Source organism: Alligator mississippiensis, chromosome 1, assembly GCF_030867095.1.
Source record: "Alligator mississippiensis isolate rAllMis1 chromosome 1, rAllMis1, whole genome shotgun sequence".
NCBI lineage: Eukaryota > Metazoa > Chordata > Crocodylia > Alligatoridae > Alligator > Alligator mississippiensis.
Genome location: NC_081824.1, coordinates 451,394,111 through 451,419,054, shown reverse-complemented (window position 1 = coordinate 451,419,054; position 24,944 = coordinate 451,394,111). Strand labels below are relative to the sequence as shown.

Sequence of the window (24,944 nt, the reverse complement as noted above, 5' to 3'; positions counted from 1 at the left end):
CCTGGCTCCGCTGCTGTTCAGATGATTTGGATGCAGGAATAAAGAGCTTCCTGAGCAAATTTGCAGAGAACTCAAGACTGGGAAGGACAGCAAACGCACTGGGAACACTGTCTCTTGGCTGGGGATTTGGACTCGGGTGTGCTGATTGCTCTTGTTAGAACTAAAAAAACCTACAAGTTCCTGGGTTTTGCTTCTCTGCTCGGGGTCCTACCAAGCACCACATTTGGGATTGGACCTCCGCCTCCTTGCTTTAACTGTAGCGGGTTATGGTTCTTCTTGGTGTTTTGGGCATTGAGAATAGTAGTTGTGTGGGAGGTTGGTTTCTGCAGTATTAAGAATAGGTCAGACATAACTTGAGTGGAAAGGTTTAGTTAGGAATCATCCTGCCTTCAGCAGGGGGTTAGATTAGATGGCCTCCTGATGTCTCTTCCAGCTCTACTTTTCTAGAAGAGAAAATGAGGGGTAATACACTATGATATTTAGAAGTATATGCCCTTTGGGATCCTAATTTTCTAGTGCTATACAGCATCTTTCGGTGACTTGCCACCAAGCTGCTCTTCAGTGTATCTGTCTGCCTACCTGTGCAGACATGCCCATTCATACAAATGGCGTGCATGGTTTCTTGGTACCTTAGTCAATGACTGAGGACAAGTGGTGGATATTATCCAGCTGAAAGCCCAGAGAAAAGTTTGGGAGGTGGAATGTACTTTGACTACTAAAATAACCATGTCAATTCACCTAAGAATCAAGGGCATGAGGTGGCCCCTAATATTTCAAAGCTTTGTCTTGGTGTGAATCAGAGCAGCAGAGAATTTACATGTAACTTGTCATCCCGAGTGAAAACACATCCTGTAATAAATCTACACAGCTCTTCCACATCACTTACCAGAATGCCTTTGTACACAGCACCTTGACTGTTCGGCACTGAGCAGTGAATGATGTAGGCATCTTCGTTCTTCTGGGAGTAAGGTGCAGACAGAGCAGATCAGAGGTGGAGGAAGGAGGAGGTGATGAACACGCGGCCATGGAAGGTACGCATGAAGGAGATGATGAGCATTCAGAGAGGTAAATAATGAAAAATAAATGAAGGGAAAAAGTCAGAAACATGATGGAAGCAGTAGGGATGAAAGAGCAGAACCAGAAGCAGGTATTTTGGGTCTATGCCTGGTTCTTGAATGTTGTTAGTGGTGGTGTCCTACCTCCAGGAGTAACTTGGTTTGGTATTTGTAATGAAGTATTCATATTTAGTATTCCATCTACAACTAACACCCCTGAAACACAGAAGATATCGATTTTTGCCGTTTGAAATGGGTGTTTAGTTGGTCTAATAAAAGACAGCACTTTTAGCCAAAGAACCTTGTCTGCTGAAAGAAATGGTAGCATTCCTGACTGCGCAATGAGCTTTGCTCAGGAAGGAGCTCCTGCAGGGCCGATGCGCCTACTGACCTTTCTCTGCCATTACCTATTGGGCAAGGTTGTGATATGGAAAGTAATATTCCAAAACCCTGGAAGCTTTGCTTCCATCTTCTGCACTCCTTTGTGTTTACAGACTCCTCTGACTTCTGCCCAGCTGGGGAGGGATGCATGGGACAGGGGCAGGAGGGCAGGGGAGCCTGGGATGCGGGCACAACAGTGCGGGGAGTGGGGGATATGCCTCGCTGCCTCTTACCCAGCCAGGACGGATGGCAGGGAGGGGCACAATGCAAACTCAGCTTGCTCCAGGCGGAAGGGGGCAAGCAGTAGCAGGGCATAGACCCCACTCCCCGCACTGCTGTGCCCACATCCTGTGCCTCTCTGCCCCGGCTGGGTAAGTGGCAGTAGGGCATCGCCCGCCAGTTCCCCATCTGGGGTGAGGGGGCACAGAATGCAAGTGCGGCAGTGCCGGGAGTGGGGGCTATGCCCTGCTGCTGTTTGCCCCCTTCCACCCAGAGCAAGCCGCACCACCCCCAACCCCCTCCCCAAGTCCCACATCCCCCTGCCCCGGCTGGGCAGCTTGTCCCAGCCCCAGCCCCAATCCCTTCCTCACTGGGGGGGCAGGGCAACTCAGCCGAGGCCTGGCCTGGTTTAGTATAGCACCATGCGCTTTTGGGTAGCTCTGGGCCACTCATGCTGTCACTTGCGGGTGCCCCGTGCCCCTCACGGGGACTGTGTGTTGAGGCGGGATGGGTCCTGCGTGCATGAAACAGGCCCCACCCGATGGCACGTGGTGCCCATGCACACAGGACCTGGGCCAGCATAACAGGTGGTCTCCGGGAGTGGGCCCAGGTGATGTGGCAGAGCAGCGGCCAGTGCCAAGCCGCACTGCTGTGCCACATGAGGGGATGTGCCAGGAGGCCCCAAGTGCCCTAGTGCTCACTGCTGCTCCCAGTGAGCTGCGGGCTGTGCATGGGGGGTTGAGGTATTGTGGGGGTAGGTTATGTCGGGGAGCTGTGGGCCCTGCAGGGGGCATGTGGGCCTGGCAGGGGGGGAATGCTGTGGTCCTGGGGGCGGCAGTCCATGTGCTGTGTTGGGGAGCTATGCCCTGTTGGAGGGCAGAGGACCCACCCTACCTGAGCAGCATCCTCCCACAGTCCCCGCCCACCCACAGCCCCCCCACAATCCCCCCACACCTATCCCCACCCCCTGTCCCACCTCACTCCTGCAAGCAGCTGCTGGCCCCAGGCTCTATCTCCCCCTCGCTGCAGATCTGGGAGGAGCTGGGCGGGCTTATTTTGCCCCAGATGGCACAACTTGCCCCACACCAAAGGTTGTGGCCAGGCATTTGGTAAGGCAGAAATCCCCGGCTCAAATACATGCCGCTCCTATTTGAGATGCTGCAAGCACACATGCTGCATGTGTGGACGTGCCATAAGGGTGCAGAGAGAAGTGGAGCTCCCAGCTCTAACTCAGAATGATTTTTGCAAAGCGTTCTGACTTCCTACATTGCCCGAGACCAAACAGAAGTTCACTGTTGGTCTGGAGGGGTGGGGATCTAGCTGCCCACTGGGAGCCTGCAAGCAGGTTTCCACAACAAGGGCCAAGCTCTGTGCCAGTGTTGGCTGTTTCAGAATGGGAGGGGGGAAAGGCAGTGGAGGGAGCTTGTTCTTGGTGCTCTGCAGCTGGTGTTGAGGGGTGGAGTGGGTGAATTGGAGCCACCCCACTTTGGGGGGCCTGTAATACACTGGCCGCACTCTGTAGGGGGGGCTGAAAAACCCTAAGACTCAACTCCTTCTGCTCCCTTGCCCCCCTCCCATTCTGAAAACACCCACAGGTTGGGAGCCCCAGCAGACACACGTTACACAAGACACTACGTTTTGAAACATCTTTAGCTGACACCACATGCAATGAGGGGCCAGATTTTCACCCAGTGGGCCATTTAAGCTGTTTGCAGCCGTGCACTTGTGTTTGGTCACAGCTATAAACAGCTTTCTGGGGGACAGGAGTAAACAATGCATGTGGAAATTCAATTTTCACTTATAAGACAAATATTGGCAATTCCTCATCCCCTTTTCATATTGAATACTTTGAACAAAAGGTTCTAGACCATACCTTTTCCTGAGGCAGGTTCCTGGGCTGGTCCCCGGGCAGGTCCCTGGGCTGGCCCTTGGGCTGGACTCTGGGCAGGTCCCCAGGTTGGCTCTCGGGCAGATCCCAAGGTCGGTCCCCCAAATGGTCCTCAGGCTGGTCCCTGGGCTGGCCCTCAGGCTGGTCCCCAGGTTGGTCCTCCGGCTGGCCCTCGGGCTGCACCCCGGGCTGGACCTCGTGCAGGTCCCCTAGCTGGCCCTTGGGCTGGTCCCCAGGTTGTTCCTCCTGCTGCTCCCCGGGCTGGCCCTCGGGCTGCACCCTGGGCTGGACCTCGGGCAGGTCCCCAGGCTGGCCCTCGGGCTGCTCTCCAGGCTGGCCCTTGGGTTGGACTTCAGGCAGGTCCCAAGGTCGGTCCGCCAGATGGGCCTCGGGCTGGTCCCTGGGCTGGCCCTCGGGCTGGTCCCCAGGTTGGTCCTCCGCCTGGCCCTCAGGCTGCTCCCCAGGCTGGACCTCGGGCAGGTCCCTGGGCTGGTCCTCGGGCAGGGCCCCTGGCTGGCCCATGGGATGGTCCCCAGGTTGGTCCTCCGGCTGCTCCCCGGGCTGGCCTTTGGGCTGCTTCCCGGGCTGGACCTCAGGCAGTTCCCCGGGCTGGCCCTTGGGCTGGTCTCCTGGCTGGTCCGCAGGATGGTCCCCAGGCTGGCCTAGATACACCAGTTTATTTTGAGCTAAATGAGGTGAGTGAAAATGGCTGTACCAGCCTTAGTTATGTATGGATAGTTTATGAAAAGAAGCCACATAAATAGAATTTTAACAATTGTTCACAAAAATCAGCTCTCTGTCCTCCATTTCTGATTCCTTCCCTCCCCAACTGGCATCTCCCCTCTCTCTCTCTTTATCTTAACTCAGTAAAATCAACTCTAAATCTTGTTCTACAAGATGTTAACCTCTTAATTTCCACTGGCATTTCCCCTATAGTCTAACTCATTGACACTTCTCAGTCAAGTGAGGTGTCTGTCACTCAAAGTTTAAGAACCTTTTTCAAATATTACTACAAGAAATAAATGCAAGAACAAAACCCCTGGAAACTTCTGCTTGCTTTGAACAAGAGTTGGATCGAAACATAGACCTGAACATTTTCTTGGCCCACTGGAACCAAATCCAGGACAGAACCTCATTAGACACCTATTAGCAACCTTGGACATATGAATGTTTTTGGGGCTGAAGAAAAAGTTGGCTGGGGAACTCCCTTTTTGAGGGATGCAATGCATCTTTTAACCACCTTTAAATGCCTGAGTTTATCTGGCGGTGAACCCAATTCTAAATTAACACCTTCTTTCTGGAACATCCACCAGGTCAAGTTTATGGGGTTAAAATACTGCTTTGCTTTTGTATCCTCTATTTCATATATCATTTCCTTTCACTTCTGTGCCAAAGCGAGACATTAGCACATTGCACCAGGTCCAAGAAGCATACCCAGCAAGTGATTTGCCACAGGAAAGTTTCTAACTGGGTTAAGGACCGTGTGTCAATTTGACGCTGGACATATAGCATTCTTGTATTGCCACAACTCACCATTGTTTCAGCAGGTCTTTGACCTGGAATGTAAGTTATTTCTCTGTCCTTGGAGGTCAGAAGCCCATCGCTCAAAGAGGAAACAACAGTCACACGCACTTCCTGTGCTATGGTGGTCACTAGCAAGACATGCTTCACGACAAAAAGGCTTTGCCTGAAGCTGCCTTTGGTCAGACCACGGTAACACCTGATGAGATTTTTCTCTTTGCAAGGGGAGAAGTAGGTAGAGAGCAGCTTTGGCCATACTTCCAAGGTGCTGAAAATGCAAAGGCAATTTGCCTCTTGGCTGCTGCTCTGACTCTTGTGCGCTGGCAAATTCTCTGAAATGCCAAGTTGCCAGTTTCCAATCCGCACGACCAGGCCTGTGATTCCCCACTGCAGATTTGTATTTCTACCCACTCTTTACCCACTCTCCCAGGAGAGATTCACCAGGGACAGAGACAGAAAAACCCAAAAGTCTACAGGGCCTGATCCTGTCGTGTAAGTGATATCAGGATTAGGCCCTGGCAATATAATTGTTGCTAACATTTACCTCCCAAAATGCAATTCTTTAGTGCAGTTTCGGAGATGATGAAGTGATAGCTTGAAAAAAAATATAACTTACTCTCATTTTCTGCTTCGTTTTGAAACTGGTGGAGGAGGTGTTTGGCCTCCATTTCCATGTCACAGCCAGGGACGTTCTTGTTCAGGTGTGCTATTACTTTCTGCAGTGTGTGGTACTTCGGCGGCTCTTTGAAATCTTCAGGGCTGAAGTGCAGCCAAGTTTTCAAGAAGAAGATGATTGGACTGAAAAGAAATACATGGACAAAATCCAGTCATAATCAGTCTTTGTAACAGTGATATTTGTCATTCAAACTTGTATAAAAAGATGAATCTATTCCTTCTGCTATGAGCAAGCAAGGAATTCTGATCTGGGCACCTTTTTCCGTAATCCTGGTCTAAACTCACTGACACACATTTTACCACTCTTAATTACTCATCAAACTAGTGAATGAACACTGAATTGTATCCTCAAGATGCAAAATATAGGACAATTATAACTATTTTTAGCGATATCACCATCCTCCAATTTGATCTAGTATTACAGCAAACAAAGTAAAAGAGACACAGGAAAACACGAACATCCTGCCCCAAACACAACCTTTACACAACACACAAATTGCCTGGCTTTCTCGCTTTCTACTTTTCTTGCTTTCTTTTCTTCTTGCTACATTTGGGCCACTTTCTGCAGTGCTTCTCTCCTAGTGTCACACAAAGAAGAAATGCCTACTTGAGTGGGTAAACTTCAGCTAAGTCACTACCACAGCTTTTGAGGTCTGCCAGTCTCTCCCCTTGCTCTCCCACAGACAGGCAGGAATAATGCCCATTCTCCTGTACAGACATGATACATAGGACCGTAAGAATCACAATCTGGCTCAGAGCAGAGGCCCCGCTATCTCACAACACTGTCTCCACAAGTGGTAAGGAGCAGATGTTTTGGAGGACAAGTAGGAGAAAGTGAATAGAGAGATGCGTCCTCCATCTTGATGTTTGCTAAGTCACCACGCACGTGGACATCCCTAAGCCCTATGACTGACAGCCCCAGATTGACAACTTTCGAAAGGGTAGTTGCAATCTTTTTCTGAACCTGGTTATAGTACTGGCCTCCACAACATCCGGGGGTGATGTGTTTCACAAATTAGTGAGGTGTGAAAAAGTGCTCCCTTTTGTTTGTTTCAAACCTGGTGCCTCATCATTTAATGAGGTGGCCCTAAATTCTTGTATCAGGAGACAGTAAATACAGGTTTCCTTCGATTTCTTCTCTACACGCATTCCTGGAGCACAGCACATCAGTCACATTTGCATAATGCAACCCCACTTTACAATTCATAGATTCATAGATGTAGGGTGGGAAGGGACCTTGTAGATCTGCTAGTCCGACCCCTGCCCTGGCAGGAGAGAAAACTGGGCTCAAATGACCCCAGCCAGGTAAACGTCGAGCCTCCTCTTAAAGACCCCCAGGGTAGGAGCCAGCACCACTTCCCTTGGGAGTTGGTGCCAGATCCCAGCCGCTCTGACTGTGAAGCAGTGCCTTCGGATGTCTAGTCTAAACCTACTCTCTAGCAACTTACGGCCGTTATTCCTTGTTACTCAGGGAGACCCTCAGGGGAACAAGGTCTCTCCCAAACCCCGCTGGTCTCCTGTAGTAAGTTTACAGATGGCCACCAGGTCCCCCCTCAGCCTTCTCTTGCAAAGGTTGAACAGGTTCAGGTCCCATAGCCTCTCCTCATAGGGTCTGCCCTGCTGTCCCCGGATCATGCGGGTGGCCCTCCTCTGGACCCTCTCCATGCTGTCCACGTCCCGCCTGAAATGCAGCGCCCAGAACTGGACACAGTACTCCAACTGCAGCCTGCCCAGTGTCACATAGAGGGGGAGGATCCAGCTGTTCCCCCATCCCCCACATCCGGGCCACTCTTCCCTTCCCCTCCCCCACACATCTGGATTGGGGTTGCCCTGACCCAAACTGCCCCTCCCCATGCATCCAGATCAGGACTGGGACCAGGACTGGCTGCGGCTCCCCACTGCAGTTTCCAGAGGCTCTGATAAAGCCTTAAGCAAAGTATATAGGGGATTAAAACACATCTGTTCCAGAGTGGGCAGTAGCCTCAGGAAGTCCTGGTTTCCAAGGCCATTACTTTAGCCACTAATTTATATTTCTTCCCAAGTAAACCCAAAGACAAGCAGGTTATTCAGCACTTTATTAACATCAGACTTAGAGATAAGATCGAGCTTCGACCATCTCAGGTCCAGACTCAACAGCTGCTGCTTCCCAGAACATGCCCTACTCGCACTTCACAACCCCACAGCCACCCAGTTAAGAGGATTTCCCGATGGTGGGACTGGTAGGTCAGATATTTTATAGCGTGTAATGGTAAGTATTAATAATCATTTTGTAGTGGGGTTTGAAAACCTGTGGCTTTCTCTGTAACACCCCCCTGCCAGAATGTCTTAGGAATGAGCAATGTTAAACTTCGGAAAACTAAAAACCCTATTCATGAAACTTTGTAGAAAGGTTGTTTCTGGGAGGGAAGATCCTGTGTAAGGGCTTGGAAGTTAGACTCTCGTCTTGGATTTACTAGTCCTGGGGTACTGACGAGATGGCACATGACACAAAAGGATGTGGAACTTGTTTTTTCCCAAAAGAAATGAAAGAATTGAAGCTACTTGAACCCTTGCTTAAATCCAATCATTGACAAGCAAGATCATGGGAGTTAAGACAATTTACTTAATGTGGGAAACTGTGTTAATTTACTTGCCGGAAGCTGTGCTAGCACTCTTACAGAGAAACTCAGAGCCATACGCTCACTGCCGAGAGCTGAAGGGAGTCAGCGGGATCAACAAGGGGGGGATCAAATATAATCCTTCAAGTCCTTTATACTGCCAGTGCATACCAAACCTCAGAGCATGCAGATGACAATGTATAGATGTGCTGAGGGAAGGTTCATTAGACTCCTGCCTCTTAAAAACTAAGTAATGGTCCGTATGGAACTAGAGGCAGAAGAAGACATCTTCTTTTTTCATTTAAGAAAGGTTCAGTTTCACCATTTTGAGCATCCAAATGTAAACACAATTTAAAAATCCACAAGGATGAATCATTAATCAAATGACCAATTAACCAATGCTTAAGCAATTCCAGCATGTAGGATTTGGGGGACAGGCACTTGCATGCACACAAACACATGCACGCAGACATACACACATACATGCATCACATGCAAGCACACAGAGATACAGTCATGCAGAAACATGCATGCAGATACATGCACACTTGTGCATGCACAGACACATGCAAGCACACACTTGTGCATGCCAAAGATGTGTGCACACACATGCATGTACACATGCACGTGTGCACACAGGCACATGCATGCACAAACACATGCTCACAGACATACACACATGCATCACATGCAAGCACAATCAGGGCTACATCCCCCCTAGAGTATGTCGGCATTTCCAGAATAGAAAATGAAATCCACAACAGACAATAACATGCATATTTGCATAACATGTGGTGAAAAGAAGCAAGGGCAACAAGCATGCTTTGTTTGTCCCCCAGAAATTATTGACCCCAAAATAAAGGACAGTTTCTGTTTAGTTTTGGGGCAGCATCCCAGTCTGTGTCAATTAATGTAGGCATGATACAGTGAATTCTTTGCTGATACCAATAAGGATGGCTCTGTGTGCATGTGTGTGTGTGTGTGTGTGTGTGTATATATATATATATATATATATATATATGAAAGATGATTAGTTTTACCACATCCCTTGAATCCTGACTGAGGTTTTGCTGTACAGCACACTTACTTCCTGAGGACTGCCCTGGAGTCCGCTGAGAAATCTGGACTTTCATCTCCTCTGCAGCTCAAGGTCTCCAGCTTTCCATGCCTAAACATCAAAATGGATATTTTAGAGAGTTATTTAAAAAACAAGCTCAACATACTTGGAAGGGCAGCACCACTAGACTCTTCAGCACCACTAGACCGCACAGCCTATCAGGGTAATAGGACCAGCAGGTGTGATCAGAGATCATGACGGACAAGAATGTAACTACGCCTTAGTAAAATGTCCTTGTCATATCCATTTACGTTCTTATCACTATTCTGATTAGTCTGCAAAAGCACAAAAGAGCAGCAGGAAAACCACTCCCCAAGTCAGAGAGGAAACCAAATCTGGCCAGTTTGGGGGGACAAGGATCACGTTGTGACCCTGAGCAGAGTAAAAGATGTGAGAGGTTTCTTCAGAAATCCCTGCCTTTCCCATAATTACTGGACTATCATGGCTACATCACGCTTTCACTGAGACTCAAATAAAATGTTTTTTTTCTAATAGTGAGGCTGGACAGCAAAGGGGGGATCTGGTTAAATGGAAGAGCTAGATTAGCAGACCTTGTCGTTGGAAAGGTGGGAGGGCTTGGAAGAAAGGAGAAGACTGCATATAGATCGGTGATAACTAGACCTGCTCCCACCCCAGGGCTGCTGGCTTAGTCCAGCACCAAAGAGAGGCTGTTACACATCGGGTGCATCTACACGTGACATTAAGGCGAGCCATAAACTCTGGTGCACTTGGCGCCAGAGTCAACTGCTCCCAGGCACAGCATCTGCACGTGCACCCAGGACCACAGCACTTTGTGCCAGGGCAGAAGAGTCCCAGGCTGAAAGGGAGCATCAGTCCCAGTTCGGGGGCAGCACTGGGCAATGGAGGGACTGGCCGGGCACGAAGGTGCTACAGAGTGGAGCGAGGAGGCAGGCAGCCCCTGTAGTTAGCACCCTTGTGCCCCAAGGAGTCTCTTTCTACAGGACTTTGGTTTAACATAATTTCTTCTCCGGCTGTCAGCCCACCCTCATCCTGCTGAGGACCAGATTGAGACTGCCCTTTGGGGAAGGGCTGCTGTGATAAGATTTCCCCTCCGCCCCTCATGTTCTCCATACGCGGAGAGGGGCTGTCGCATTTTCTGAAGTCGTGAGAGTATTGAGACTCCTCTCGCTGTTCACTCTCAGATGGATATCACCTTTCAGTGGCATATCACTACAAAGAGGACAGGAAGGAGGTCAAGTCTTAGCCCTGTCCCCCTCCTTCTTCTGCTTCCTTCTACACCAGGGCATTTCCAGCAACTAAATGGTACAATTTGGCCCACCCTTTCGTGTGACATTACATTAGAAGAATTAGTTGCAAAATAAAGATGTTAATTATTTGCTGCTAGGAAAAATAGAAGTCTTCTTTACCAACTGTTGTAGGGAAAAACTTGGCCGTTGCAAATCTATACATATTAAAGGCTGCCCACATTTTCCATTGAAATATGCTTGTGGGAGAATTTAATGCTGAGACATGGTGCCTAATGGTATGCTTTATACCTGTTCTGGAGACCACTGCTAGGGGCAGGCAGGAGGCAGGGCAGGGTGGCACTGAGACAATAACTTCTTCAGAGAGCTACAGACTTTTGTTGGCCTTCCTCAGACACTATGAACGGACTTGCAGAGAGCAGGGGGACGAGATAGAAAGGTCCTGATCCAGCACAGGCCGATTCATGCGGCAAAGAGTTACGCACAGGGACAGCGACAGCCTGGATTTGTTAACTCTGGATTTTCCCAGCAGTGTGTTGAGCTGTTTGGAGGACTGCTTGCCTCCAGCTGTCCTCTCTTTCCACTAAGGAACCAAGCAGTCCAATTTACTTATTGGTCTCCTTGTTTGAGGAAGTACTCAGCTCTGAGGAGGCATTTTCAACCCTGTTTCAACTGAAACACTGACTTTTTCAAGCTCGTTAGAAATACATGCATAGCATTAACTTCTTAAGTATGCCATCTTCAAAACTATTTGAGATCATTTCTTGCAACGTCCCACCTCTAAAGGCCATCACAGCTTCCTCCACAGCTCTTGGCTCTTACCTGCTGAGGAGCATTTCTAGGACCTCACCAGGAGAGGCAAAGGTCCTGTATGTTGCGAAAAATGTATGTATGTTCCCAAAATCCTCCAGAAGAGCATCTACATTTTTCTGCATGACCTGTGAAACAAAAGAAGAAAATCATGACATCAGTCATGAAACAAGCAGTCTCCCCGCTCTGAAACTCGGGGAGGGTGGCAGTGGTGCTGGGTGGGGGGTCGGGGGGCTATGGTGAATTTTGGAGTGGCTGCTGTCCCCCATCCCCAGAGCCCTACTGGGGCCTCCATCTGCCCCCCACCCACGGCCCTGTCCCCTTCCTCCACAGACTTACCTGCAGCTGCAGCTGCTGCCTCCATTGAGCCTGCAAGGTCCTCTAGTCTCCGCTGTCAAATAGCTGCTCCTGCCCTTCCTGGCTGCCTGCTCGGGGCCTCGGCTCTCGGGTGCGGAGGCGCTGGAGGAAAGAAGGCAGAGGGATGCAGCTGCACCCATAGCCCTCCTCCTGCTCTGCCCTGTTGAGGAGTTCAAAACCTGGTTAATTGGAAGTTATTACTTTCAGTAGTGTGAGGAGCCAAGATGATTAGGTGTTAAGATTCATAGACTGTCGAGTCGGAAGGGGCCACGAAGGATCATCGTGTCCGACCTCCTGCCTCGGCAGGAAAGAGGGCCGAGGTCAGAGGACCCCAGCCAGGTGCCTATCTAGCCTCCTCTTGAAGACCTCCAAGTTGGGTGAAAGCACCACCTCTCTTGGAAGCCAGTTCCAGATTCTGGCCACCCTTACTGTAAAAAATGCCTTCCTAATGTCAAACCTGAATCTACTCTCCGCTAGTTTGCACCCATTATTCTGAGTTACTCTCTGGGGTGCTCTGGTAAACAGCGCATCACCAATTCCCTGCCATCCTCTCTGATGAAGTTATAGGCGGCTTCGAGGTTGCCCCTCAGCCGTCTCTTGTAAAGACCGAAGAAATCCAGATCTCTCAACATCCCCTCACAGGGTCTTTCACAGAGACCACTAATTATGCGACTGGCCCTCCTCTGGACCCTCTCCAAGTTCTCCGTGTCCCTGCTGAAGTGGGCACCCAAAACTGGACACGGTACTCCAGCTGCAGCCTGACCAGTGCTGCATCGAGTGGGAGCATCACCTCCCTCCATCTGTTGCTCATGCATCTGCTAATACATGACAAGGTGCAATTGGCTTTGTTGATGGCTTCATTACACTGCCAGCTCATGTTCATCTTGGAGTCAACTGTGACTCCAAGATCCCTCTCAGCCTCTGAGCCACTGAGGAGGTCATGCCCCAACCTGGCGGTGTGCTGGGGATTCCCCCTGCCTCGGTGCAGTACCCTGCATTTATCTTTGTTGAACTCAATCCTATTTTGTTCCGTCCATTGATCCAACCTGTCCAGGTCAGCCTGTATCTGCTACCTGCCCTCCAGTGTATTAATTTTTCCCCATAACTTAGTATCATCTGCGAACTTGCAGAGGGTGCTTTCCATACCCTCCTCCAAATCGCTGATGAAAATATTAAATGACACCTGTTCAAGGACCAAACCCCATGAGACCCCACTGCCCACCTCCATCCGGGCCAAGAACGACCCAGCTACCACCACTCTCTGGGTGCTAAGCACATCTATACCTTTCAAAAGAAAACAAAAATAAATCAGAGAGACAAAAACAGAAAAATAAATCAACATGCATTGTGCCACTTCTTTGCACACATCAATCGTGTCCCGATGAGTGTGCACATGCAGTTTGTGGTACTTCAAACACGTTTCAGGCCCCATAGACCACACGTGGCACATATGCACTCCTTTGCCATGCTGCAGATTTATAGTGTGGTGCCCAAATTTGACACTGGGAGCTCCTGGTGTCAAAAAACAAAAGAAATCAAAGGTGGCACAGTGCACATGGCACCTACGTGTGCTGCCAGAAACAGAGCCTGGCTGGACAGAGCTATGCTCTGGCACCTGGGCAGGCTCCAAGCAGCAGGATTGCTGCCACTGCTGCCCTGGGAGGCCCCAAGTCAAGTTGCTGGGGCCAGCACAGCTGCTGGCTCCAGCCTCCCACCCCCACCCAAGACAGCTTGCCCTGCACCAATCCCATGTGCAAGGGCTTGCACCGCAGCATAAAGGAAATTTATGTCACCTCTATTTTTGCTGTGGCAACCGCATGCCCCTGCATGTGGAGACACACGCCTAATGACTGTGCCCTGCTTTTATATCCATGCATCGTCATTCATCCTGAAAGATTGCAAAGTGCTTCCCAAAATACAGACTGGACATACCACTGACCTTCGGCCACCCCCGGCAGATACACAGACACGTAGCACACCTGATAGCTAGGGCCTGAGGGAGAAGAATGAGGGGGAACGATGGAAAGACGTTATCCAGGGGACAGGTCTGAAATGACAGGACAGTCTCTCCAGGAGTGAAGGACTAGTGCTGAATTATGTGCACAACAAGTGACAGGGGAACCACAAGCATTGCAGCCAAGGTGGCAGAAGATCCATGTCAATGGGAGAGGGAGAAGTTAAAAAGAAAATGCGAGGATTATTAACTTAACTTCATTTCATGTACTTTACTCTGTGTCCTCTGAGCTGAGATATGTTGAATTAAGTTTCAGGAAGACTAAACAGTGGTGAAGATTTCCGTGTTTTGCATTTACATTGTAGGCAAGACAAAACACTTCTTGCAGTGCAGGGAAATGAAGTTCTAGTAACCGCTGTCCTGATCATCTTTTCTCATGTGAGCAATGGTCTGAATTACCATAAGGGGGTAACATGGACGGGAGGGAAACAGCCTGTGCCACAGCAACCTGGAGGGGAGGAGTCCATGAAAAAACCTCTCATCCAAACTGCTGGAAGAAGTGAGATTCCCCCAGGATTTATAAAGTAGAGCTTTGCGCCTAGGCAACACTGAGAGGATGACGAATTAGAAATGCCTGCCTAGGACACAGTATGTTTCTGTCTTCGATTGAAAATCTCCTGCAGCATCTCATGAATGAATACTGTTTTCCTCTTAATGGCATATAGTCTAATTTTGATAACTGATAGATGAAATGTATCATTCTTAAGACAAAAACCCTTAAAATGAAAGCTGAAGAAATGGATACAGAAGGTGAGCACAATATTGCTGAAAGCATGCATTACTAAAAGCAAAATGCAAAAACTTTTCTATTATTTCAGTGAGTCACTATGAGCTCCTATACGCGGGCAGGGAGCCTGCTCTGACACGCTGGAAATGCAGCACGTTGGAGCAAACTATATGAACCGAGTCTGCCAGAGCCTGGACATCACCGCGCTCCAGCAGGCAGTAGAAAGACAGACACCCAGAGTTAGTCCAATGGTATTAATACCACAGGATTCATAAAGAAGAATATTTCAACTTAGTGCCGTGGTCTTGTGTTTTAGAAAGAGGAATTGTGTAAAGAAAAATGGGGAAGATCCTAAAGTTAAAATTAAATAAATGTATATCCTTACTTTAATTTCAAAAGCATGCCATAATGGAGACACGGACCATGAGCACACTGCCACAGAGCCAGACCTCTTAACAAAAAAAGGAAGCAGGAAGGCATGAAAGAAAAGTGTTATGATATTAAATAGCAAGTTTTAGGAGACTGTTTGCATCAACTCGTTTAGAAAATGGAAATTGAAATCCAAAAGAAGCCCACAGAGCCTGAAGTCCAGCGTGAGAAGGGGAGACCAGGATGTTACGTGGGGAGCAAACTGTTCGTCGATTCATGCACTGTCAGGCCTGGAAGGACCTTGTCGATCCTCGGGTCCACCCCTGCACCAGGCAGGACAAGACACAGGGGGTCAAGTGACCGCGGCGCGGTGACATTCCCGTCTCCTCCTGAAGATTTCCAAGGCAGGTGACTGCACCCCTCAGGGTCACAGTCAGGGCGACCAGGATCTGGAACCAGCTGCCAAGGGAAGTGGTGCTGGCTCCTACCTTGGGGGTCTTTCCAAGGAGCCTGGATAACTACCCAGCTGGGTCACATGAGCTTCAACGTACCAGGACTCATATGAGCCCAGTATTCATTCCTGCCCAGGGCAGGGGGTCGGACTCGATGATCTGCTCGGGTCGCTTCCCACCCTACATCTATGAAGCTATGAACCACCACTGCGGGGAGTTTCTTCCAGGCTGGACACCCAATTAAACACATAGAAATACATTTTTAAAATAGATTAAAGCAGGAAACTTGGAAAAGAAACAGTGCATCGATGGGACTACTAAGGCATTAAAGGAGAAGAAGACCCCAAAGAAGACCCTTCAAGGCTATCATCCAACACAAAACACTTTAATAATCAGGTTTTGCTTATGTAAATCCCCCAGAGTCAATGGACGGCAACCAATGAAACTGGAAGCAGAATTTAGGGGTCAGTTCAATTACCAAAAAAGCCAACAGAAAAACTGTTCTTGTTGGGTTGAGCCCTCAGCCCTTTTCCTCAGTGTTCAACCAGGGCCAAGTTAGCCTCAATAGCATCTTCTCCTTCCCTAGAATAAAGAGGGGAAATGAAAATGAAGTAAGGCTTCATTGTCGTCTGCGGGCCTCGGGGGATCTTTTCTGGTCCTGCTCCAGAGCTCACTCCACCGCTATGCACAGACACCTGGCTGGGCCATCTTCTTTCCAGTGCAGCTCTCTGCCCTTCCCCTCGCCATGAAAACAGAGTCGTTACACGGAGATGGCATTATCACATTTAACATCACGTGCTGCTGTCGACAGCGACAGGAGTGTTTGATCACACGCACTACTCATTTCCTTACCACGCATTGTGAAGATCTGCTGAGCACTGCATTCTTCAAGTAACACCTGAATCTCTCAAATTCGGCGAGGCAAAAAAAGCGTATAACAGTGAGAATTGACATCTCTATTTGATTTACCTTCCTGTGTCTCCAAAGGATCCCATGGTTGTATCCTGGGATAACAAGCTCTCCAGTTTTCTGTAGCTGTATGAAAGAAAGAAGGAAGAGCAAGTTGAAACCACAACCAGTAATTCCCAGTTACTTGATGTCTGGAGTGAGGGGCAGCATCATGGCCCGGGGGGCAGGGTACTGCAGTTTGGGGGTGAGGGGCACTGGCAGGGCTGGGGTCAGTGGGTTGGGAGTGAGGGGCAGCAGCAGGGCTGGCGGGGGCTGTGGCTTGGCACTGAGGGGCAACAGCATGGGCAGTGACAGGGCACTGGCATGTCCCTGCCCTCACACTGTCATATCCCCCCGTCCCCCCTCCGCCATGTGACAGGTGTCCTGCATTTTGGACCTGGAAATATGGAAACCCTAAAGCAACCATCCACATCCTCACTGCCCCCTCCGCTGCACCCCTCACCATGCCTGCCCCGGCAAACTTCATCGCTCCAAGCACTCCCCCCGCCTCCCCCCATGGCAGGCAAGCACACCTAGTCTTCAGTCCTTGGCTTGCTACTGGAGCGGACTGAAGTCATGTTTAGGAAAGAAACGAAAGCATAAAAGTGACAATACCCCCAGCCACAAGTCACCCACCCTAGGACTCCCCAAGTGTGGGTGCAAACACCCCCCTCATTTGCCCACACTTACCCTTGCGGTCAGGGTGATCGCAAGGACACGGGTGTGACCTGACAACAACCAGTGTCGGGTCGGGAGCAGTTGACCTGCTGTGTGCGTCTCCAAGAGCCGGACGGCGACGAGCCGGTTCTAGAAGGGGCCATTGTGATGCGTGTCACGTTCTCCGGGTCTGCCCACCTGCACGTCTCGGCCGTGTCCGGCCGCACCGCTGCATCAGCCACCGGGTGTGAGACAGGGCTTGGCTTGCACACGACCTGATGGTACTCACAAGGAGGGACTCCAACCAGGACTGGACCCTGCAAGGGTTTCCCTCCAGGGCACTGTGACAGCGGATGAGGAAAGGGACTCCAACAACAGCTCCTAACGAACACCATTTATTGTGTGTGCACAAGAACATACGGCCCAGGTCTATCTCACACGTGTTCCCTGCGGTGACGTAACCTCTATTTCTGTAGGCCGGGGGGCTTCCGCTGGCTCCCAGCTCTGAGCTGGGGGAAATACACTGTATTACTTGCTGCCTACTGTCGGCCCTTTGACGGTGTGGATCCTCCCAGTCTCTCAGCATTGCACCGCTTTCATGGGCAACTTCCCTCAGTTTCCCTTCAAGCCCTTTCCCTTTCTGGAGGGCGAAATGTTTAACCAGATCCGTGCCCTGGATCTCCCTCTTCTGCCTTTGGACAAACAGCCCTTTCACCAGAGCTGCGGCTGAAGAGGCTCTTTCATGGATATCATGTGCTTACTGCGCCTTGAGGTAATGCTCCTTCTCTGCCATCCTCATGTTACCTTCCCTGCCTGCTTCCTTAACGATAATGGCGCTATCTCTTTCGTTTGGGATGAACGGACTGGAAGATGGACGTATCTTGGTTGAACGACTGTGTTGTGAGATTAGTCCTCGAGAGCTCGATGTCTTCAAATCCCTGAGAGGTGGCCATGGAGAGGATGGAGACGTGTCCTGTTTTCTTCAGCCACAGCAACAGACTCAGAGTAAATCAAGTATTGCAGCAGGGGATATTTTGGTTCGATGTAAGACCTTTCGCTCTATATGAGGGTGATTTTTTTTAGGTTTTTTGGAACACGGAAATGGGCTACCCGGAGAGTTGTGCAATCTCCATGCTTGCCAATGCGTACGAGCAGGGTTGATGCTTGGCTGGACTGGTTTGTAGGGCGTGCTCCTGCCTTGAGCAGGGGGTGACTAGACGGCCCCGACGTCTCTTCCAGTCCCATAGTTGGTGATTCGATGCTCTCTTGGTGTGCTACTCCAGGGACAGAAGCAGCGGCATAAGAAGATTAGATAAATCCCTTTTGTCACTAAGAGTGAAATACAAGATACATTTGTTATAGTGGCTCCGTGGCCTTGTTTGGGAAAGGGAGGTGAAGTAGAAGACTAAAAAGTCATTTTGTGAGCTTGGGGAGATCAGTTCATGCAAACATTAAAAAAAATAACTATAAAGCAGTGCCCACGTGCTAACCACCTTGGAAGTTGGTAGCGTGCTCTCATGACAAAATGTGAAGTCTCCTAGGTCTGAAGGCTGACAAAATGGTATACTTTAAGCACGGATTCACAGATTCACAGATGCTAGGGTGGGAAGGGACCTCAACAGATCATCGAGTCCGACCCCCTGCTTGGGCAGGAAGGAGCGCTGGGCCAGATGCCCCCAGCGAGGTGCCTATCCAGCCCTCTCTTAAAGACCCCCGAGGTGGGAGACAGCACCGCCTCCCTTGGGAGCCCACTCCAAATTTTGGGCACCCTTACTCTGAAGGAGTTTTCCCTGATACCTAGCCTAAATCTGCTCTCTGTCAGTTTGTGACCATTGTTCCTTGTGTGACTCTACTTACCACAGGGGCAATGTGTAGGGATGCACGCATGTACACATGCCCCCCCTGAGCGTGGCACTGCACCCCCTACAAAAACTCACCGCCGACATTGCTGGCAAGGTCTCTGGGTGGTTGCTGCCCCCTGGTCAGTGCTCGCCACCACCCCCCACCCTCCGACTGCTGACAACACCAGTGCCGCCTGCGGGAGCTCCCGCTTAGCACCGCCACTCTCCCGCCGCCACCGTCGTGCTCCCGTCACCGCCGTGGGCACGTGTCCTTCATGACACACCATCTCTCTGCACATGGGCACGCAGACACACACATATTCTCCCTGCCATGAACACAGACGCATACACATGCACGCACACACACAGAGACAGGTGTGCTCTCTACTCACTCTGCATGAGGACACATTAACACGCTCTCCATGCCATGAACACAGATGCATACACTCACGCACACATGCAGACAGGAGCGCACTGTAGGCACTCACTCTCTGCACATGGACACAGACACAAATATACTCTTCTGCCATGAACACAGACACATGTGCAGACAGGCACACACACATGAAGAGGAGCGCATGCACACACACATGCATGTATGCATGGACATGCACGCATGCACAAACAGCATACATGCACATGCAGGCAGGCACATGCACACATGCACATGCACACAGGCACATGCATGTATGAATGCACACAGACATGCACACACAAATGCACATGCATGCACATGCACACACATCAACACACATGCACATATGCACAGACATGCACGCACATGCACGCAGACACACGCACATGCATGCATGCACAGACACATGTACACTGACATGCACATACAGAATGGAGAGACGCACACCCTCGTGCCCGCGTGCGGGAATATGCATGCACACACGCGCACACACGCAGGCCGGGGTCCTTGTCCGGCGCGGGCGGCCCCCGCCACCCCCCGGGGCAGCCTGGGCAGCGCGGCCGGCGGAGGCCCGGAGCCCCCGGGGTGCCGGGAAGAGCCCGGCAGGTCGCGGGCGGCGCAGGGCCGGGGGCGGCGGGGCGGCTGCGGCCGGGCTCCCCCTCTGCTCCGGCCGCCTCCTGCCCGGCCCCGGCCCCGGCCCCGGCGCTGCCCCGCTCCGAGCCCCGCAGCCGGCGGGCAGCAGAGGGGAGGGAGCCCGGCCCCGCGGGGGGAGCGCACGGGCCGGGCCGGGCCGGGCCGGGCCAAGCGGGGCTGCGACCGCCGCCTCCCGCAGTGCCCGGCCCGGCCCGGCCCGGCCCTGCCAGCTGCAAACGCCCCGGTCCCCAGACAGGCACGGACCCCGTGTTGTTATATTGGAGTAGACATAGGTGCCTCTGTATACAAGGTACCGAGATCTGTATCTATCTCTCTCCCCCTCCACCCATGCGCCGCCCGGGTCCCAGTCCCAGTGCCCCCGAGCCGGGCCGGGCCGGGCCGGGCAGGACGAGGTGGGCGCGGGCAGGCGGCCGTGGCGGAGCTGCGCTGCCCGCACCAGGCAGGTCCCCGCGTGTCCTGCGCATCCCCGGGGCTGGGCCGGGGCAGTGCGGGCAGCACCTCTGGTCCCGCTGCACCCTCGGGCTGTGGCATCCCACCCACACGTGCTTGGCTTCCCCCGCTGGTCTGGTGCGTTCAGGGCTTTGCTTCTCTTTCTACCTCCTGTTTTACTGTGTTGGTGTCAACTGAAATAGCAGGTCAGGTCCTGCCCGTGGGCACGATCCGTTCTGCCCCGCGGGAGATTTTGGTGGCGGGTGGGGAGGGGGCGCGGGGCAGGAGCAGCTCTGGTTTAAATCTCAGGGCGTTTGGGGGGGGTTGGGGAGCTGCTGGGAGGAGCAGGACTGACTAGTACCACTGAGATGAGTTTTCTTTGGCACAGGTGCATGCAGAGCTCAGGAACACAGTTACTGTCTTGGCTGCCCATACGTTGCCTTTTTATTTGTATTTCATTTTATTCTTTTAGAGTCGCTGAGATTTTCATGAGAGGTGGGAGCTGCGGGTGACTCTTCTCGGGCTTGGATGTGAGATTGCAGCAGTTCCTGCATCCCCTGGTGTGACAGAGCTGGCAGATGGAGGCAAGGATGGAGACAGAGCGTCCTGTGCTCTGGGGGCTCCTCCAGCCCCTCCTCAGCCACATGAAGGTAAGAGACTGTGGGGGGTCAGGTGCTAAGGCCCCTTCTTGTAGGCCTGCCTGCCTGGACTTTACAGCCACCACACGATCGCACCATAAAATCCAGCTGCACTGCAGAGTCGTTGCATCCAGTGCCCCTGGGCTGGGCTGGAGAGCAGGTCCCTGCCTGCTTTCCTAGATGTGCATCGGAGGAACGACGCCTGTAATTCGCCCTTATTCACTGTTCATCTGACATCTCATAGTTCCTGAGTTGTTTGCAGGACAGCACCTCCTTTTTCCTCAGCCCCTTTCCATGGATGTCCAAATGTCCCTGCCCTTCTCTTCCTCAAGTGGATTTTTCTAAACCCGGGGTTTTCTCCCCCGCCTACTTCTGGACACTGAAGCCTGTCAGGTTCCTCCCAGAATAAATGTGTCGAGATAGATGGAGTCAAGGAGACCTGCAATCGTGTACGGGGAGCCCGGGGGTGAGCTGCGAGGATGCGTGCCATTCATGTGCCAGGCTGACGGGTGCAGGTAAAGACTCTGGATCTGCAGATAATACATGGATCAGTTTTGTAGGATGAACCTGCGCTGTACTCCGGTTTGTCCTTTGTGGATAGGTTAGGCTGATGTAAATGGCAATCGCCTCTTCCTGGATCGATACTGAAATGCAGAGTGTCCCTCCAGATCCTTTGTGTGAGAGATCCTTCAGCTGAGGAGTTGCTCGGGTTATCCCTGGCAGCCAAGTGTTTCTCTTTTCTTTTCTTTTCCCAAGATGGGAGGTGTTTGCATGCCTGGCTTGGTAAAACTCAACCAGAAGCCGTGCAGGATTTGAGCAGTGATGACTTGAAACCACGGCGAGCAGCGTGAGAACAGTGTACCGTGGCACGCACTGCAGACGCCTGCGCTGCTCCCCTTAGTCAGGGCAAGCCTCCGTTCACCAAAGAGGTTTCCTGACGGGAGGGATTCAGTAGCCGAGACTTGCTGAGGACCTGGCCAGATAATGAGGGACCCTCATCTAAATACACCCAGTAGCAAAGGGTGTAGGCTACACCACTAATAAATCACTGTTACATACCCCTCTCTAGGCATCAACTACAGAAATGATCCCTGAAAGTACCTACTCATAACCATTGTCACCACATACTCAATGTATGTTTAATTGGTGCGGGCTCTTTTCCACCCCGCAGAAGGGCTGAGAAATGATGGTTCAAGTGCAGCTGGTTTTATGAACCGAGGGATTTACTGGTGCAGGTGGGTGTGTACTGGTCTGGGTGGGAGCCTGGTGTTAATAATTGGCAGTAGATTTAGGGGAATGCTTTTTATTAGGGCAGCACTGAAAGATATTTTTGGGCTGAAACCAAAGACTGATTATTGAGCTGCCAAAGCGGGTCATAGGGATCTGATTGCTGCTCTGCAGCCCGGCAGCTTGGACAGCAGCGTCTGGCTGGTAGGTGTGGGGGGAAGGAGTGTGGGGGGGGGCAGATCGAGGGAGGGAGTCAGTAGGGCAGGGGCAGGGTTAGCTGGCCTAATAAAAAATATCACATTGACCCAAAGAGCCTTGTCTGCCCATGTCTTTAGACCAACACAGATAGCAGATTCAGGCTGACCTGGACAGGTTGGATCAATGGGCAGAGAGAAATAGGATGCAATTTAATAAAGATAAATTTAAGGTACTCCACCTGGGAAGGAGGAACCCCCAGCACACCTATAGGTTGGGGAGTATCCTTCTCAGCAGCTCGGAGGCAGAGAGGGATCTTGGAGTCATAATTGACTCCAAGATGAACATGAGCCGGCAGTGTAACGAGGCCATCAACAAGGCCAATCGCACCTTGTCGTGCATTAGCAGGTGCATGATTAATAGATCAGAGGAGGTGATGCTCCCCGTCTATGCAGCACTGGTCAGGCCACAGTTGGAGCACTGTGTCCAGTTTTGGGCGCCGCACTTCAGGAGGGACGCAGGGAATCTGGAGAGTGTCCAGAGGATGGCCACTCGCCTATACAACCTATACCCCTCAATGCCTACCGCCCAGTCGTGTGTAGAATCCCACCATGTCTCGGTTAGTCCGACTAGGTCGTACTGGGTGCTAGCAAGCAAGAGTGCGAGCTCCTCCTGCTTGTTCCCCATACTCCTTGCATTTGTATAAAGACATTTTAATCCCCCAAAGGGGGCTCTTGGTGTCCCTGTGCCTTGATGGCATATATTCCCTTTATTACTTACCTGGTGTGGTCTGGTGCCTTGTTTATGGCTTACCAACCCCTTAATACTTACCTGGTGCAATCTGGCATCTTGTTTGTCATTTACCAGCCCTGGGTTCTCTTCAACCACCGGTTCCCCAACCCCCGTCGAGCCTAGTTTAAAGCTCTTGGGAGGAGATCAGCCAAGCTGCGGGCCAACAGATACTTACCTCTGGGGGAGAGATGAAGATCATCATCTCCCAGGAAGCCTCCTCCCTGCAAGTGCTGGTCATGGCTGTAGAATCCGAAGCTCTCCTGAAGACACCGACTCTGGAGCCGCCGGTTGACTTCTTTGATGCAGGCACCCTGGCGTCTCTGGCTGCTGCCAACCAGAAGGATGGAAGAAAATACAACCTGTGCCCCAGTCTTCTTGAGGCTGTCTCCCAGTTCATGGAAGTCCTTCATGATGCAGTCAGGGCTGGTCCTAGCCGCATCGCTGGTTCCCACTTATCCCAGATCACCTGTTCCCTCTTATCTGGGGTGACCTGTTTCTGCGCCTGGGCCACCCGTCAGAGTTCCTCCAAACTGGGGTTTGAACTCCTGCCCAGCTAGGCAATCAGCAGGGAGTTCAAGTGCTTCCCTAAGGGGTGACCCTTCCTCCACTGGGATGTTCTCTAATTCCTCCCTGAGAGCCTCGGCTTCCTCTGCCACTGACTGACTGGGCTCCTCCCTGGGGCTGTCACTTAGCTTGACCCCGGGGTCATTGGTTCCCTCAGCAGCCAGCTGGTTGCTGCAGTCAGGGGGTCTCTTCCTTATCCCCCTCTTGCCTCCACAGCCACCTAGGTTACTTGGCTCTGGGCGGTTTCTCTATCTCCCCTCCTCACCTTCTTGCTCTGCCAGCGAGTCACTACATCAATGCGGATGGGATCTAGGATGTTTCCCCACACTGCTCGCTTATGCTCCAGCTCTGTAATATCCCTCCCCACCAGCATGGGGGCAGGAGCATTTTCCATTGCTTCTATCTCCACTTCCAGTCCCTCCACCAGATGGGGAGACGTGCTACCTGTACTTTGGATGGCATGACATTAAAAAAAACAGTTAAAATAAAACAAAATCAAAATGTGGCACGTTTTCTTTCCTAGGTGGAACAGTATGAGAGTTCATGCTGTTTGGGGGTGTGGGAGGGGATGCACGTGGCTAGGCATGGGGATCCCTGCCAACCATGGGTTGCCTAGAGATCCCGTGGCGATGAGAGTTGGGAGTGCCAGGTGGGGCTGGGGGGATGCAAGGTGCAGGGCGCCTATATGGGCAGGTGGGGGGAAGCTGTGAGGTGCAGGCATAGGGCAAGGCACGTGGTGGGATGGAGGGGGGCTGCACGGTCTGAGGATGCAGTAGGGGTGTGAGGAGTAACTGGGGCTTGAGCTGGGGCAACAGCTGCAGGCATGGGTGGGTGTAAAGCATGCCTGGAGGATCCCTTGTAGCGGGCAGACGGTGCTTGCCCTCGCTGGCTTAGGGATTACTGGTATAACAGTGCCTCTGCTGGCTCTAATCGAATACCAAAAACATCAGCTCTTCACTGAAACATTGTGTGTTGGAATCTTTGGTTTTAAAACAAAAACCCATTTGTTTTATTTGGTTTTTTTTTTTTGATTTGAAACCGTTTTTACTACCAGGAGTTTTCCCTTTTCACATTTCAATCAGAAGATATTTAGAGGAAAATCACAAACATAAAAGGCATTTGCAAAATTCTGCATGCTGGATATGGGTCATTGGCATTTCCTGCCCATAAGCAATC

At 51.3% G+C, this 24,944-nt stretch overlaps 1 protein-coding gene and 1 long non-coding RNA gene across 2 annotated transcripts; one reads left to right on the top strand and one right to left on the bottom strand.

Annotated features, from left to right (window-relative positions):
* Nucleotides 1–630: 630 nt before the first annotated feature.
* Nucleotides 631–16,712, bottom strand: LOC132249441 (ral guanine nucleotide dissociation stimulator-like 1). The gene is made up of 8 exons (XM_059724572.1): nucleotides 16,378–16,712; nucleotides 11,829–12,006; nucleotides 11,502–11,617; nucleotides 9,424–9,504; nucleotides 5,681–5,862; nucleotides 4,051–4,205; nucleotides 887–958; nucleotides 631–669 (listed from the first exon to the last, which is right to left on the bottom strand). The coding sequence occupies exons 3-8, from the start codon at nucleotides 11,612–11,614 to the stop codon at nucleotides 631–633; spliced, it is 642 nt and encodes a 213-aa protein (XP_059580555.1). The 5' UTR covers nucleotides 11,615–11,617; nucleotides 11,829–12,006; nucleotides 16,378–16,712.
* A 3,409-nt stretch (nucleotides 16,713–20,121) lies between these two features.
* Nucleotides 20,122–24,273, top strand: LOC132249662 (uncharacterized). Its single transcript, XR_009461184.1, has 3 exons — nucleotides 20,122–20,212; nucleotides 20,825–21,002; nucleotides 23,280–24,273. It is a non-coding gene; the product is annotated as an uncharacterized LOC132249662 (long non-coding RNA).
* The last annotated feature ends 671 nt before the right edge of the window (nucleotides 24,274–24,944 follow it).

What these genes read in the sequence shown, in the direction of transcription:
- LOC132249441 (XM_059724572.1), bottom strand. Translation starts at nt 11,614, where the DNA reads ATGCAGAAAAATGTAGATGCTCTTCTGGAGGATTTTGGGAACATACAT. An exon ending in TCCAGGGCAGTCCTCAGGAA is followed by an intron (nt 5,863 to 9,423) that starts GTAAGTGTGCTG and finishes ATTTCTTTTCAG; the next exon opens with TCCAATCATCTTCTTCTTGA. An exon ending in CTGTGTACAAAGGCATTCTG is followed by an intron (nt 670 to 886) that starts GTAAGTGATGTG and finishes CTGGGCTTTCAG; the next exon opens with CTGGATAATATCCACCACTT.